This window comes from Mya arenaria, chromosome 1 (assembly GCF_026914265.1).
Source record: "Mya arenaria isolate MELC-2E11 chromosome 1, ASM2691426v1".
Taxonomy (NCBI): domain Eukaryota; kingdom Metazoa; phylum Mollusca; class Bivalvia; order Myida; family Myidae; genus Mya; species Mya arenaria.
In genome coordinates this window covers 44,608,302-44,626,369 of record NC_069122.1, presented here as the reverse complement: position 1 = coordinate 44,626,369, position 18,068 = coordinate 44,608,302, and the positions used below count along the sequence as shown (strand labels likewise).

Sequence of the window (18,068 nt, the reverse complement as noted above, 5' to 3'; positions counted from 1 at the left end):
GCCAATCAGAGCCCATTATTGGTAAACCCGCCTCTGTGTATGATAAGCCCGCCTCTGGCTAACAGTTGCATGTATGTCGATAGTTCAGTTATTGATTAGATTCAAGATCGTGTGCGTATGAGTATGAATGTAATAAAGCTATATTAAACCATCCCGTTTTGGGTCTGTTATATACATTACACTGACAACATTACATTGTTCACTACGTATGTAGCCCGTATTTCATGAAGATACTTCTCATTTCCTAAGCCCATTATAAACGTATTTTTCACTGGATGCAAATTAAATAGCATATCTTACTTCAAGTATAAACCAGAGTTCGCATACTTTAATAAGAACTAAATGACTGTGATAGGGGTAAATAGCTGTTGAAGATATCAACAGTTTACAAATAATAGCCGAACTGTGGCGGGACGAAGTCGAGCAAACTTACACTTGACTAAATTGGCATGGGATTCATGTATGAAAAAAACAAATTAACCGGTAAGGTCTACTTTTTATTCGAACAGAGAAAAGATGACGTCAAATATATATTTTTTTATAATTACACAAGCATATTCATACACCTATCCAAAGTTATCTTGCTATCAACATGTTGTACATATAGAATTTTACATGAGGTCAAAGGCTCGCTTTGTTATTTTGCCTTAATGAATATCCATAGTTTTAGTATAAAATAGCAACTCATGTCAGATATCTTTTTTCAAATGATTCATTCGTCTTTAAAAATGAAGATTATTTTAATTTTTCAGTCAAATATTTGAGGTTTCATTAGAACAGCAAAATGAAATAGACGTTAAGATATATTTAATTAATGTTTGATAGGCAAAAAACTGTATGGTTTTAACACACTTGAAAAAGCAACGTCATGTGATCACCAAAATAACTGGAATGCGCCATAAAATGCACCAGATGTTGACATAAGTTAGTAATTTACATATCTTAAATATGTAATTCGTCACTTCCTTTCTCGTCCTCATTTTCTGATTGCTCGTCTTCTTCAGAGCCATCAATGTTTTCCTCATTTTTGCTTTCTGAAATAAGAAGAAAAGAATGTAGACTTAATAAAATCCGTCTCTTGTCTCTACATTTGGTGATATAAAGTAAATGTTTTAATTTAGTACACAGATACAAATATTTCTCCATTGGCAATCGAGTTTGGAATATAAACAAATTAATCAATCTTTATACGACTATACCCTCAGCAGAGCTATTGAGTTTCTTTTTACGGTTGTAAGAGAGCCGTGCACGAGAATTTCGAGTAACCCCACGAGCCGATGTATTTAGAAAGGCCATGCTAATAATCTAATGTTTATCTTTCGGAAAAAATAATTGAATTAATCTATTGATAAATCTGTACGTATTTATTAATGCAATTATTTGCTCACTTAAAGCGACAGTCCGCAAAAGTAACCGTATTTCAAAAGTTTTTAATAAGTTCCACATTGTTTCAGACCGACTGAACCGCAATTATTTTTTAAAAAATCGCTTTAATAACTTAGATTTAACAAATTGAAAATTGCCGAAAGTTGCTATTTTTAGACGGCAAAAGAGAAAGTAGGTCTACGGTTTTTCCGACTACTCTTGGGGGGCGATACTATTTCCCGGTCCCGGTCTCATCCGGTCCCGGTCTCCTCCGGTCTCTGTTTTATAGTAGCTATCGGGCGTGATCAAAAAGGTGTTAATGACCGCGGGGGGTAATAGGATTACAAAAGATTACAGTTGATTAAAACATTAGATATTTGATGATAATTATGTCACTATTTATTTCAAATTTTATATCAATAAAACATAAAATAAATTTAGGCAAAGATAAAAACATGAAATATGCACATGTACTGAAATTAATGTCATGAATAACAAACACATTGAGTGTGTGTTTTTTTCATATTAAATTCAGTTATAAGTATACTATTGATAATAGTAATAAAAAAAATAACAATGCTTGACTACATGTAAATCAAATTTGTAAGTTATCTCAGTACTTCAGGAATTCTATTATCCTTCTTTTGTTTAACTATTGATTTTGTTGCAGCAGATGCGCTTCCACGACCAGTTGCCTTATGTATTTCTGCCAACTGATCGTCTAATTTTAATTTTTATGCCGACGCATTTCATGTGGAATCTTTTCCTGCATGTTCTATTTTCGCAAATAACTAAATTATCGACGAATTCTGGCATTTCACATGAACAGAATGTTTTTAATTTGAAATTCATAGGGATCGCGACTTTTCATTTTCTCTATAAAACGGATTTTTTTTATTTTCTAGACAGCTGACTAGATGTTCCCTCATTTCACTTACAACGAAATTGACGTTTGTATTTACATAGCCATTCTTAAAACAAAAATCCACAGCATTAGCAGTTGCAAAGACACCACAGGCATGTACATTTGGTTGTTATAGAAGTCGTGGAACTTTTATAAGCTGGCATGATTAAACGATAGAGTACCAGTAGATAAAGCTGTTATGTATATGCAGCTTGCGTGGAAATCGTGGCTATCGTGAGGAAACGTGTTGGAGCGTGTCAGAGCGTATCAGAACGTGAACGACAATCGGGGATACCGTAGGAGAGCGTGACGCAACGTGGAGCAATAAATGGTAGAAAAGTGTATATCGTAACAGATCGTGGTAGATCGTAGCAGAGCGTGGAGCTATCGTGAGACGTCGCAGCGAAGCGGGATGAAAAAATGTGTCCACGCTGGTCCCGATCTGTTGCGATTGTACTCCACGTTCTGTTACGCTTCGTTACGTTCCGTTACGTTTTGTTACGAAGGCCACGCTATGTCACGATTAGAAAATGAATCGGGGCAATCGTGGTGAAATTTAAGTTTGATTTAAAATCTGTCCCGATGCCCAAGATGTCCCAATTCAACCACGTTCCGTTACGCTCCCCCACGATCACCCCGATTCGAGTCCACGCTCTGTTACGTTCGCCACGATGCTCTGGAATCGGGGACATCGTGGTAATCGTGGCCTAATATAAACCTAGCATTAGCGAATAGCACAAAATTATAAACGAAAAATGGAGACATAATGTGTTGATTACTTCAGAATGGCGCAACTTCAAAGAAACACTCTTCATCTAGTAGCTTTAATGTCTAAGCACACGCATAATTACTATAATAGGATGTTATAACATTGCAACTTTTAGCTCCAGAAAATGTGTTTGTGTACTTTTTCTCCATTCATTGATTTACTTGTTTACATGCGATGAACATTGTATAATGTTTTACGCAATAAACATATCGTATCGTATCGATATGAGTCGGATATGCAAACATGGAATTTTTCAATTGTAATCATTTATGCTTAAAATTTTTTATGTCGGGGGGGGGGGGTAAACATAAAAGGAAGAACAATAACATAAAATAACATAATTTAAAAGGTGCAATTCTAAGTTACTTCATACTCTAGCCGTCCTCAATCTTTTATGCAAAAAACATGAGCATTTGTACTGCATCGCATCTTTCTCTACACCTTTAACACGAATTGCATAAATAGTGTATACCTATAACAAATTGCATAAATTAAGACATAATGTTTATATATTTTATACCATTTTGTTACATATAAAAACAAATAAGATTGTCAAAATCGTGTTATAAACATCAGCAACACAATCCGTTGCCTGGGGCCATAAGTTATGAACTGGGAATTATGAGACCGGATGAGACCGGATTTTACGAGGAGAGACCGGGAAATAGTATCGCCCTGCGCATGCGCAAGAACTTTGGAATCCCACTGTTTTTTCTATTTATATTACCGTTAACTCTCGGGGGCCGATACTTACGAAGAGATATTGAAAATGACACGAAAAACTCATTTCTAGGTCGATTTGAACCAAATTTTTTTTGGATTCGTCAGTCAGGAATGCTTATCAACACATAGATGAATTTTTTTTTTTTCATGGCTAATTTGCCCGATTTGCGGACTGTCGCTTTAAATATATCTTGCCTCGGACAAAATTGGTGTTCGTCGTACCGAAACTGCTTCTTACGTCTTACGGTCTATAAGAGGACACTTTCGAAGAAAAACTCGTACTGTATCTATTACTTCTATCCTTTTAACATCTATCAATATTGATATAGAGAATTCATTTAGTGGATTGTAATAAAGAAACAAACGATTTTGCACATAAATTGATTTGGCACAGGGACCCGTCACAAGGAAGATCACAGTCTTCAATATACATGCTTTTCTTTTGTTATCTTGCATATTAGTTTATATTTTTGAAGATTGAACTTTCTTCAGTACTAAAACTAAAAGCAAAGAGTTGAATATGACATGAAGAGCTGTCACAGGGCCAGAGCGCTCGACTATTCTGCCGCTTTTAAGTTTAAGGATTGCATAATATTGGTGAAACATGCAGGGATCACCGTATAAGTGATTACATGCTTTAACCAGAATTTTTAAGTCGAAAAATTAACGGCAAAACTTTCTTTTACATGCAAAACAGAGTTATTTAACTTGACCAATAAAGTACGATGGACGGTTGAGAACCGTTTGATAAACAGTCAATACGATACATCAAGTTACTGTAAGGATTGACTTATATGTGCTAACATGCAAAAACCTAACAAGAATTTCTAACTCAAATAATATTTATTACGATCCAAACTTTAAAATATAAGCAAGTAAACGCTATATAAATTCATTAATGAAATTGATTGTATGGTGGGGACTTATTTTAAGATTCAATGCAATATATCAAGCACTTAATGGAATGTTCACATATCCACGCTTAGATTAATCAGATAAATACAGGGTCATAATTACATTACATACAAAACAGAGTTATCTTACTTGATTAATTAAGTATGGTTGGTAATTGGCAACACCAGTCTTTAGTTTAAATTCAATAAATGAAATCATTGTTAAAATATTGACTTAAATTAGTTACTCACGAACATTTAACAATTTCTAAATCAAATAATACAGGTATATTATTTTCAAAATGATGTTATCTTACTTATTTAATTTAGTACGATTTATCATTGAGTACTTTTGTTAAAAGTCCCAATACGATACTGCATCAAGTAATTGCTGACATATTAACATATGAATGCTTACATGCGAAACCTTAACCAGTGTTTTTAAGTTGAATAAGAAAGGGCACTAAGTTGAATTATATGAAAAATAGTGTTACCTAAATTTCGTTATTAGATAGTTTAAATGCAATACATGAGATAATGACTTAAAGGAGCTTAAATGAAATACCTTAACCAAGGTGTGACACGAACCCTAGGTTTAGCAGTATAGCTCACCAGATTCTTTGAAAAGTCGAGCTAAAACAGTCAACTTTTTGGCACTTGTTACATTAATACAGGATTACGATTTCAAACAATTACTCTTTCCTATGCGTTGTATCCCTTCTTGTACAACAGCTGTGGCTGTTCCAGCAGTCACACCGATCCCCGTAAGTGTACTTCCGGCTATTCCAACCACTCCCGCTGACTGGCATGCCGCGAATGTACCTTTTGAATTAGTTATGGCAATAAAATGATCACTAATTAAACAAACTCATATTTTAAAATTAAGCAGTAATTTAATGAATTGACAAATTTGATATTGTGTTAGGGCATAATACGCCGATATAAGTATATTAACAGCTATATTGCATTATTCACTTTGCATGAAAAGTCAGTTTCTACCGAGCAATTATTATCCAGTCATTACAAAAGACTATATACATGTGATGGTGTCTGTGAATATTATGTCAAGCGAAAACAATGTTTATATAAGAGAAGATGATTTTCTAGAATACTTACTTCCAGCAACAACGCCAACGCCATTCCATGCTGCAATAAAGGACATCCCTTTTGCGGCCAAGGATCCCGCAACGATACCGCTAGCGCCAAATCCTGCAGCGGACAAAATTAGTGGGGCGGCAACAACTCCGGTCCCGGCGACTGCTAGGGGCAATGCAGCTTTTTTTAACAACAACCATGAATTATTTTGGTTTGTTGGGTTGTTCTGAAAAACGACAACAATTTGTTTATCTGTTATCAAAAGGTTATCCAAACCTTGTTTACCATCATGCTAAATTCGGATGCCATTTGATCCCATTTTCTTTTGTGAATAATTTGAGAGGGTTAAAGGAAATAAAGCATTATTAAATTAAACAAATGAAGTATGGTTCTATGCATCAGTTATATAGCAAAGCTGTGCAATGTACATATTTAATCATTGTAATATGTATTCATGCATAAGTCAATGTGCCTTATAGCACATACAATAATTGACCAAAATATACAACAAATTAATAGACTTGTGTACTCTTTTAAGTACAAACAGTCTTTTCGGTAAATGTAAACATTTGTTCTCTACACATCCAATTCTTTCAAATGATATCAAAATAATATGGGCTCATCCGGCATCTGAAATTCAAATATTATACATATGACACACTAATTAAAAGTACATTATACAGGTTTTCACTAACTGTGTTTTCGATCGTCTAAAAGTAAAAGAACTTTCATTCTTGGAATTAGTTAAAAAAGTAAAGCAAATATTATAATATGTATATTTTTTAAATCTTCACAACGTATTTAAGGGACTGTACACCAGATCTGCACCCAAAAAAGTTTTTTTCTGTAACGAATCTCAGAACAATTATTTAATAGAATGCGTTACGTTTTCATAATTGTAAAAACAAGAGCTGTCACAGAGACAGCGCGATCGACTATTCCGCCGCTTTTCAGTGTAAGGATTGAAAGGTTTTGGCGTAACATGCATGGATCACTGTTAGATTAGATTTCAATGCAATACATGATGTGCTGAGATATTAACATAAATGTATTTACATGGAACATTTGAACCAGCATTTTTTAGTCTAGTTTTTAGTTGGGTGGTTGATTACTATTGCATAAAGTCTCAATGCAATGCACTAAATAGTTGCTGAGATATTATCCTATGTGTGCTAACATTCAAGACCTTTACCAGAATTTAGTCGCATCATAAAGAGGCAAACAATTCATATAATGTCCAAGATAGAGTTATCTTACTTGATTAAAGAAGAAGGTTAAATGGTTGGGAGCATGTGTGTAACGTTTCAATGCAATACATGATGTATTCGCTGAGGTATTGACTTAAAAGTGGTAACAAGCAAAACCTTAACCAGAATTTCCATGTCTTAAAAAAGGGCCAATTTTTAAATAAAATGCAAACTAGAGTTATCTAACTTGGTTAATTGAGTAGGTTGGATGGTTGAGTACCATTGTGCGAAGTCTTTTTGCAATACCTCAAGTAGTTGTTGAGATGTTACCCTATGTGCGCTTGCACGTAAAACCTTAACCAGAATTTCTAAGTCGAATAATAAAGGCCTATTATTTGCATAAAATGCAAACTAGAGTTATCTTACTTGGTTAATTAAGTAGGTTGGATGGTTGAGTGCCATAGTATAAGTCTCAGTATAAAACCTCAAGTAGTTTCTGAGATATTAACCTATATGTGCTTGCACGCAAAACCTTAACCAGAATTTCTAAGTTGAAAAATTGCAGTCCAGCGTCGTATCGACTGAGCTACAACAGCTAACTCTAAATGGGAGACATAGTTAAGATATACGCCTACCTCGGTAATATCACGTGATAAGACCGAATAGCCAATCACGCAAAAGGAATGAATTCTACCTGGTAGACACACCCAGTATTTTTTTAATGGAAAAATACGAAATAACTGCTAAGTTTCAATGCATTGTATACATCGATGTCAAATTTATGTCAATTTTCTTTTTCCCCCGCTAATTTATTATACGGTTTACGACCCCTTTAAAGACCAATGTGAAGTCGCAGCGCGACTAACGTCTTCTATTTTCTGTAGAAACAAAAGCTGTCAAAGATTTTGACAAATGCCCCCGAATTGTCATCCAGTTCAACTTATTATGCATTTCTAACATGCCTTCGTTCATAAAAAGCTTAACATATGCATACGCTAGACACTATGATGGTTGCTATCACATGTGGGAGAGTGAAAAAGGAAAAAGAAAGGACAAAAAACATATCCATCAGTTGAAAAACGAAAAAATCAAGAGGTTTCGAAACATATAATATCATAAAATAATCTTCAGACAGATGAACAGGTACTCAATAATTAAACCGCAGTCAAACCTACGTCTTTAGGTGTGCTGTGCATCTGCATAGTTTTCATCTGTGTCAATCTACAACATGCCATTTTCAATGATCAATTCAGACAACAGTATATTTAATAATGTAAGTATGCACGTAAGGAGGCTATTTTTCTGCTTCAAGGTTTCAACATTTATACAACAAAACACAGTGTGTGTAAACCACGTGATAAATTACGTCATATATGCTACATCGGAGCATTTATGACGCAATTTATGATGTGGTATACAGACATTGAAATATCAGCTTTTTAAAATAGCTACTATTTCTTTTCTTTGCTGATATTACCCTGGGCACTTCAAAACGGATAAATTACACATAATTGCATTAATTCGATTATTATGCAAATCGAAATAAAACAAAACAAGATTTTTTTTTCTAAATCAATTACAATTTCGCCACACAAACATTGAAGGAGATGTTTCATGACGTGCCATAAATAATTGATGAAACATATATTAACAGTTTAACTTGACATTTTAAAATATTAATTTTGGAATATCAGTTGAAATTAATTTTAATTAAATGTACTAGAATCACTTTGAAAGCATGTATACATTGTAAAAAATCTTATTTAAAACAAAGTGCAAGCCTATTAATTAAGTACTAGTTAATGATCCCCATGTCTTGGGTTTAAAGAACCTTAATTATTTTGAAAATTCCTTTTGCATCCACAGCGGCCCGATTTTTTAATTAAAATGTTATTGACATTAAACAGATTTCATTTTGCATAAAAAATCACTGTAAAATAATATTTTGTTGATGAACAAAGACATCAACATTGCTGCTAAATATTTATTGTCAATTTTAATGTTTCGTTTCAAAACATCGAGCCACTATGGTTATTATTAGCATGCGTATTGCCTTAAAAAAAATGTCTGTTTCGGGTAACCCGACCCTACCTATAAAAATGCGCCGACCCTAACTATTTTTTCCGTTACATGAGCAAAAAAATATTGGTTAGCGAATAGAGAGTTACGAAGGGCGGATAAATGCAAATTGGACGATCAGAATTATTGTTTATATGGTAAAACAAAGTCAGGCAATGACAGTTATGTAGGAAAGACTGCCATGTGCAAGGAAACACTCTGAACTTACGACAGATTTTGAAAAAAAAAATCCCTACCTTCCCTACCTAAAAGTTTTGGGAAGGTTACCCTAAACAAACAAAATTTTTTTGGCCTTATATAAACAGCCCGAAATGTGTGAAATCGGTACTTCAGACGGTGTGTTAGCTGTTAAATTAAAACACCCATTTTTAGCGTTTTTTAAATTCACGCTGTAGTATATATCTTAGCAGAAACAAAACATTTACATAGATTATATCCAAGTTTGAAAACAGCAGCTCACCTCTTTGTATCCTAATCCTATTTTGTTTTATTTAACGGAAGCACAAGCGTGTCTTATCGCATGTTTTCTGAAAATGAGCTATTATTAGCATGCGTATTGCCTTTAGGACATTACGTCACATATACAGTACATGGTGTCCTTGTAAACAATATTTTAATGAATAGCAGTAAAGGCTTATTACCCGGTTTTTCAGGTCTTTTTTCAGTTCGGCTTCTAGAGATAATCCGTTTTAAAGAGACAACGATAACCGTAGCATAAATCTCACTTTTCTCGGGTTGCACCGATTTCATTATTAAAACCAGTTTATCGAAAATGGCTATAAACAGACTTAATATCTTAATCTTGACTGAACAAACACGGTAGAAGGAATAATTTCATAAAGCTTTATCAAGTTCAGATATGAACAATTAGACCACGCTCACTCTAATCCAACCAATCGGCTTTCGCTATTTCTTTGCTCCATTTCTCATATACACGTTGCACAGGGGCAGGTTGCGTTGTTTTGACACACCAAGCCCCCGTCCGTTTTTTTTTTTTTTTTTTTTTTTTTTTATCAATTTTTTTTTATCATTTTTTAGTAAGAATATGACGTGGTAACTGTAACATGTGATAATTGGCAAAAAAATAATATTTTTTAAATTTTGATAATATTATCTTAGTAAAGGGTGACGACTTGACCCTGAATTTCCATATATTTGCCGACATGACTCTGTTAAAGAAGCCATAACTTTATCAAATCTTAACCAAACTCTACATATTTGGACTTTTCTTGTAGTGTTAGTGTCTGGAAAATATCGGTGAAATTAGCGGGTAGTTGGTTCGTCGAGTAACATGTTTTAGGAAATTCGGGTTAGAAATTGCATTTGATTTCGTTGAAACTGTACATTTTCTTAAAGATTGACACTACTCTACAAGAAAATATATATATACCTCCTAAAACACGATTTCCTCGAGGAAATATGGATCACATAAAACTGTATTCATAGGCCAAGAAAATTAATCTGTATTTATCAGGCACCTATTTTTAAAACGTCTTTCATTGTTTAATAATAATCATTGAAAATACTTTAAAAGCATGTTTTGGTTGTAAGTATCTGTATCGTCTCAATGAAATCTTAATAATGTGAACAGCTGGTATATAAAATAAAGAACAATGAAAAACGATCCAGCGCCAGTTGCTAATCGATTATATTGATTGTGGTGAATTCTGACTAAAAGTGTAATATGAAGAGTATTATGACACAAGTATAGTTATCCAAACCCTTACGCAAGTCGTTTACGTCAAAACTATTTTTTAAGAGTAAGGAATGCTCCAATAGAAGTTTTACCCCACCAGGTAGGGATCGTGGCATTGTGTGTTTGGCTGGAACTCAAAGGATATTAAGACAACCTGATGATAGCGTAAAAAAACGTCTAAGCATACAGAAAGTCCAAGGATGGCGTTCTCAACCCCGACTGTGGTTTATCTTCCGACATATAAATATCAAGTCAACTTTATCAACAAAAGACCCCCCTCCCACCGCACAAACCACTGTGCCATATTTACGAAAAACACTGACTTGTGCATGATGCTATTCTCAATTTAGATATTTTTGACTTATCTCTATTACTCGGCAGATACTAGCGTTGGTAACTAGTTCAATGGCGATAATTATACATCAAACAACAGTTAATGCTACTGAAAACACATTACATCTTTTCCCAAAATTTACAAATCAAACTTAAATTGCATTTTTTGTTAGGCCATACCAAATCACTTTTTCGGTTAGCTTTATTCAAACATCTGAAAATCTTTGAAAGCGTTAATGAGATAAAAACGTCAAAACATGAACCCTTTATGATGTAACAGAAAAAAATGCAGATATTTTTCATGTCGATCTCAATATCAATTACATTAATGCAGAAAATAATATTCAATCTAGTTTTCGATCACCCGTTTCAAAACCACTCCGTCCTTGGACTCTTAACGGAATTCCGATATGGCAATTCCAATTATGGCATATAGGTTATAATCCTTGCCTTACAATGTGTACGGTAAACATTAATTCTCTAACCATAGAAAATTCGTGATTTAGCCAAACCAAATTACGCATTGTCTGCGGTAAACAAAATTAAATGGTATTTGAATTTTATTTGTCTTTAGACTGAAGAACAAGAACCAAACCTCCTCGCTTTGGTTCTCGTGGTCTAAGTCGGATAGACACCTCGTGGACGTATCTATGACAAATATACCTTCGCTACGCTCGTTCACTCGTTGTCTATCCTATACTGAATTGTATACACTACCATTACATTGTGTCTAAATCATATTAAAGCTGCACTCTCAAAGATTGGGTGTTTTGACAACTTTTTTTTTTTTTTGGTCTTGGAAATAGCCAATTTTTGCGATACTGCATGGAAACCAGTTATATAAGACTGCTGACAAAATCGACCGCCAATTTTTATATTTAAGTTCAAAAACTTATGTTTTATGCATTTTTCTTGAACCGTTAATAATTTTCGAACGGAAATATGGAAAATCTGCAATATAAAGTTTTGTCAGCAATCTTTTATCATTTGTTTTCAGATATTTACGCAAATTTTTCTCTTTCCAGGACAAAAAATAAAATAGTTATAAAAACGGTATTATCGGTGAGAGAGCAGCTTTAATGATTTGAAGCATTATCTCCATATAACTGTACTTTATATATTTCTATTCAAATATAAATACATGATGGTTTGAGGATACACTGAATTTAAGCACAAAATTAAAAATAAAGCAGCATTCCTTTTATCAGAAAACGATAGTTTTTTATGTTTAAAACTGTCAAAGGGTGCGTTCCTTGTTTTGTAATATAAGCACTACTCTTATTGGTATAACTTCAGATAATGATAATAAGTAGTTATTCTTATTTTCGTGCCGAAACGAATGAACTAGTGTCATATATATATATATATATATATATATATATATATATATATATATAAACAGCAGTATGATAACAGCTTGTCTAATAAACAGTTATAAAATATATTTTACAGTTTTACAGTATGGTATAGATATCAAGTTATTTAGTTTTTGCTATATACTTAGTTAATACAATTGTATACCAGTTGATACTATTATTTACATACTTATCCATACAATTACTTTATATCCGGTAAATACTGTCATCCGAAACGGAAGAAAAACATACATAATATTACACGCGGCAATCAAGTACAAGTTCCGTTATGATAACTTTCTCAAGGGCATTTATCAAGCAAGGTTTACTTTAAAAATCTACATGGTATTTCATCATTCGGAACGCCTCGGCTATTTTTATCGAAGACAACCTCAGATGTATATATGGACGGTTAACAATGTCAGAAATCGGTACACTTTAACTACACTGCAAGTAGATCGGATAGTAATTTCAATTTAACAGTTAAACTTTAAGTGACATAACTCTAGGAGTTCTTAACTTTGTTTGCAATAATACAAGGGAAGTTGTACTAGGGAAGTTTTATTGTGTATTTTTGGTCACTATACATAATTTGTTTGCATCCCCACATTGGGAATGGGGGAGGGGGGGGGGGGGGGCTGAGCACCCATATGTTTTCTTATATATTTTTATAAGTAATAATATTGAATGCTATTTTCTTGACAGACCACAAGGCACACGAAAACCGTATTGTGTATAAGTGATGAACATTTTATTGATGAATATAAACTATCCTAAAGAATATTTTTTCTCTACGCACATATCCTTTTATATTGTTTTGTAATATCAGGGCGACATTAAGTTTCATTTTTACCAAAACATGTGGCAAAAGAAGATTGTAACAGAATCATTTATAAAAAAAACTTGAAACATTGTAATACGTGGGGATATGTAAACAAAGTTTTGATACACTTGCATGCAATTTAATGAAATACAAGTTTCAGGTAAAAATGCATATACATGCTACATTTCAGACTGCCCCAAATAACAGATGTCAAAATTTGATGATAAATAATTTAAGAATGTGGTTAACACTACATTCCAGGATATATACCAATGTTGGTATTATAGGAATTGCAACATAATGTTCACTGATGTGAGTCATCTTACAATGGAAGTATTTCATTTTAGTTAGAATAAGTTCCAACTTTATATCTTAATTATATCAAAGAAAATAAAAGAATACCTCTTGACAGATACAATGTATCTACATGTCGGATGAGACAATATTTTAATTGTTATGTATTTTAAAGCTGCACTCTCACAGATTGAAAGATTTGAGTTTGACAACTTTTTATTTTTTGTCTTGGAACGAGCCAATTTTTGCGAAAATCCATGGAAACCAGTGATACAAGACTGCTTACAAAAAATTTAAATCGAGGATTTTTATATTTAAGTTCACAAATTGATGTTTTATGCATTTTTCTTAAACCGTCAGTAACGGTTAGTAACGGTTTAAGCCATAAAACATAAATTTTCGGTTTAAGCCATAAAACATAAATTTTCGAACGGAAATATGAAATTCTACGATCTGATTTTTTGTCAACAATCTTATATCATTGGTTTCCAGATTTTTACGCAAAAATTGCCATTTCCAAGACAAAAAATAAAACAGTTGTAAAAATGGTATGTCTGTGAGAGTGCAGCTTTAAAGTTTTCTTTTTTTATTTCATAAACAAAAATCTGGTGTCAATGATCAAATGGTGGATAATTATGAAATTCTCGATGTGATTCCTGCTTGTCTATTCAAATTGCTTTATGTAACTAGTCACTCACATAGTGTTTTTCCAAGTTCCACAAACACCTAGAAACTGTCCACAAGGTAATTGCTTGCAACCTGTAATTCAAACCAGCATCATTTAAGACATTCAATATGTGATATCAATCAGTATCAACATGAATATGCACATGAAAACCTATACCTTAAATTAAGGAACATTAACATTTAAGTACAAATGACATTTTTATCATTTGATATTAAATGTGGAAATTTATGTGGCGAGCACAAAATGGTGTACGTAAAAGGCATCCAGGAAAGGGCAGAACCTTGCTATCTATGCCTACACCAATATCATAACTCATAATGCACCAGTCAATTCCAACAACGCTCCCCCCCCAAGAGGTCAGGGGGTATACCGGGTATAGTCGGGGAAATGGGCCATGTTTTTAACTTCCATGAATGTGGTGGTTTTGTCTTTGCGCCTAAATAAGCAAAATGGGCCTTATCTAGGGTTCCTGGGGTGTGGTGGCATTTGGCTGATACTTGACCAGCAGTTGGCTTGACCGAAAGTCAAAGTGTCCACTATCCCCCGGACCTGGTGGGGGGGGGGGGGGTAAAACTGACTGCTGCATAAGTGACAAGAGAACATTGAAGATGGTCACTTTTCAATCTTGTTAACTTACATTAACACAATAATTATTTGCCTGTCTGATTACTTGTCCATGATACTTGTCCTCTGCCTTTACAGAGTTGCTTGACTATTTTTGTTTGTGCTGGAACAATGTTAATCTGTTCAAAAAGTTATCTTAACACGCACTATTGACTTTTTATTGAGAGTAGTTCAAGACTTTGAAATATCATATGATGGATATTATGGATATTTAAAAAAAAGTCATTTACTCAAGTTACTGTCAGTGACTGAACAAACGTTTAAAAACTACTTCACATATAATTAAGGTTTAAAACATACCTTTATGAGTGTAAATCTTTTGCATAAGAACTCCTGTAAGGAAATGTTGCCTGGCTTATGTTGATATATTCGTTGGAAATACTTTATCTACAAATCTTCTTCCATGTCTGTCATATATGTCAAAATATTAAGCTTCATCTACTTCAGGAACGCACGCGAAAGTGTATTTCGGTTTTTCCCTGTATTTCGGGATTTTTGTAATTCCACCGACCGTTCGGGAACTGTAAAATTGCACACATCAACTCGGTTATACTGGTTTGTATGTTGATTTGGATATAAACAATGGGATAGTACTTTAGATAACACGTTGTTACATCATATTTTTAACACCGCAAACATATCATAGTCCCTGCTAATATGCCATTTCAATAAAGGTTACAAAAGTCCTCGCATTTGTTTTGGTAGTGCAAATCACCGAATGTGAGAAATCATTAAACGAGAGCGGTAAACGGAAAAACTGAATTATGAAGAAATTTAATGAAATTCGGATACTTACTTTATAAAGACTTCAAAACAAGAGTATTCAGCGTCAATTTTCGTATGTGTCTGTGTGCTTTTATCTGTTTTTATCGCAATCTAACTTATAAGACTTAGAGTAAGGCTACCAAGGTGCTTCCTTATATTTTAAGAGTGGTCTTAAAAGAAATCCTACTATAATATCAATATTGAATAACACTAATCTTCGATCTAAGATTTAAGAACAATCTAACTAGAAAAATCTAATTTTTTAAGAAAAAAATAGATTTAAGTTTGATTTTAATTCTAAGATGTACATATTGAATACGGCCCCTGTATATGTACGGTTTACAATGTCAGAAATCGGTACACTTAAACTACGCTGCAAGTAGATCACGTAGTAATTTCAATTTAACAGTTAAACTTAATGAAATACTCTTGGGGTTCTTAACTTTGTTTGCAATAATACATTTCACTGGCAATCATTTTAAACTTAGATCTACAAATACAAGCTAAACACTACGTTTCATAACTAATATAATTCATTAGTTTACGAACTACTTCTACTGATGAACCGGCAAATATCCGAGGTTATTTTCGGTCAAAATGGCCGAGGAGCTCAGACTAGTTATTTTATACAGTACAATTTGGCACTTACACCATGTTAACCATGTACAGCAGCTTTTAGGTGCACCATATTCAGACACAATTCTGTAATGAATAAATCAGTAAAGGTGTTCCAACCGAACAACGCTTAAAGGTGCACTCTTATTCCAAAATAAGATTTACCACAATTAACACAAGTGTTTTAATATAGCAAAATGATGAATACATATCGAAAACAATGGTTCTTATGAAGAAAACCGAGTTACTTTGAAAGAAAGGGTACAGAAAACACGATAATTTTAACTGATAAAATGATAGTTAATCACTGTTAATATTTTAACACTCACCAGTCATTTAATGTATTTGTGTTTTAGCTATTATATACACGGCTATCACTTATTTATATTGTCCATTATTGTATTATTTGGTAAGAAGTTAAAGGTGTATCGCTCAAATTTTATGTTTATTATACATGTATATTTATCGATTTTGAATAAGTGCGTCACTTTAACTTTGTACCGGAATCTTAAATATTAGAGTCCAAACAACATATAATATAATTACTGCTGCATAAGACATCGCAATCTTGCTTGTTTTTTTATAGTGCAATGTATTCTTTTTTCATTTCATACCATAAAAAGTTATAACTTAAATAAATGTGCAGACCCGTTAAAGTAGATTTGGAGGCAAATTTATATTAAAGCATGTTTTAATGGCGCTATTTTCGAATTGTAAAATGATATTAAAGAGTACCATGCCTACATAACTATCTACTTTCCAGTACAAGAATGAGTTAATATAGATGTTAAATAGTTGTCAAGCGGCGCTTTGTCGATTTGACATTCTTTGTCAAAAGATCTTAAGTCTTCGAACAGGCTGTTTACATTATTCAAACAATAAAGGATTAAATATTGTTCGGGGTGCGACAACTTTCATCGATTCCATTATTAATTACAGTCAGTTTATTATTGTTTGTATGATTCTTTGGTTTGATATGAACTTCGAATCCAGTGTGTCCCTTAAACTCATCGTCATAATGAAAACGCAAATTGAAATTGTTATCTTAGAGCTAAAAGCCTAGATTTGTTATGGTCTCCACATTGACATAATTGCATTATTAAAACATGAGGATAAATTTAGGTAGTAAACATTTAACAATAATTAGTTATTATACTGTGCTGCATATAACATCGCATCATGAACGTGTAAAATAAGACATATCCACACTTACATGAGGGATCAGTGCTTTATCCCGTTCATATTGATTTTAACAAGTATAATTTATGCTGACCTGTATGTTCACGACGTTGGATTTAATTAAACTCCAATGTTTATGTTCAACCATACTAATATTACGGATCGTTAATACAACTATTTACCATATTAAATAATCAAACATTGTGCTTGTAACAGTGTGGATCTCAAGTGGCTCCTTGTTGTGCATTGAATGCCCTCATTTTCACAACAAACTTCAACCCGTTTCTGATTGTATTTTCTAGAAATGGTACATATCCCTAGTACCACTGTGTATGATATAATCGCTTGTATTGTTATGAGGGCAAGTTTGATTAATGAATATTGGTCGGTCTTATTACAACCTGGACTTGTTAGCAAAGCATGAAAAATGAGTTCGAAGTCCGACAACTGTATCTACAAAAACTGTACCTAAAACCCACCAAACAACTTCACACTTATTTACAGTCATTTCTTATGGGTCGTTACCTTTATGTTGCATAAAAGTTCTTCATTTGTATTTAATCATATTTCTTTTCTCATCAACACCTTGTAAATAATTACTACTTCGCCCCTTAAAGCTGCACTCTCACAAATTTACCAATTTTACAACTTTTTTATTTTTTATCTTGGAAAGTGCAATTT

At 33.3% G+C, this 18,068-nt stretch overlaps 1 protein-coding gene across 6 annotated transcripts; it reads right to left on the bottom strand.

Moving 5' to 3' along the window:
* Window positions 1–482: 482 nt before the first annotated feature.
* On the bottom strand, window positions 483–17,550 carry LOC128229361 (interferon alpha-inducible protein 27-like protein 2A). 6 transcript variants are annotated; one of them, XM_052941281.1, is made up of 6 exons: window positions 15,129–15,562; window positions 14,215–14,275; window positions 8,112–8,157; window positions 5,771–5,975; window positions 5,351–5,476; window positions 483–1,034 (listed from the first exon to the last, which is right to left on the bottom strand). In XM_052941281.1, exons 1-6 carry the CDS (start codon window positions 15,151–15,153, stop codon window positions 943–945), a joined length of 555 nt encoding a protein of 184 aa, XP_052797241.1. In that variant the 5' UTR covers window positions 15,154–15,562; the 3' UTR covers window positions 483–942. The 6 variants fall into 6 exon arrangements, with proteins under 6 accessions (XP_052797241.1, XP_052797306.1, XP_052797520.1 ...); XM_052941346.1 differs by lacking the exons at window positions 14,215–14,275; window positions 15,129–15,562 and adding an exon at window positions 12,590–12,612; XM_052941560.1 differs by lacking the exons at window positions 14,215–14,275; window positions 15,129–15,562 and adding an exon at window positions 9,476–9,542.
* Window positions 17,551–18,068: the final 518 nt, after the last annotated feature.

Bases quoted from the DNA above. Each gene is read 5' to 3' on its own strand.
- LOC128229361 (XM_052941281.1), bottom strand. From the start codon at position 15,153: ATGCAAAAGATTTACACTCATAAAG. The intron at 5,976-8,111 runs GTAGGTTTGACT...GTCGTTTTTCAG, and splicing joins TGCACAGCACACCTAAAGAC to AACAACCCAACAAACCAAAA. The intron at 1,035-5,350 runs GTAATTGTTTGA...TTCTTATTTCAG, and splicing joins GATACAACGCATAGGAAAGA to AAAGCAAAAATGAGGAAAAC.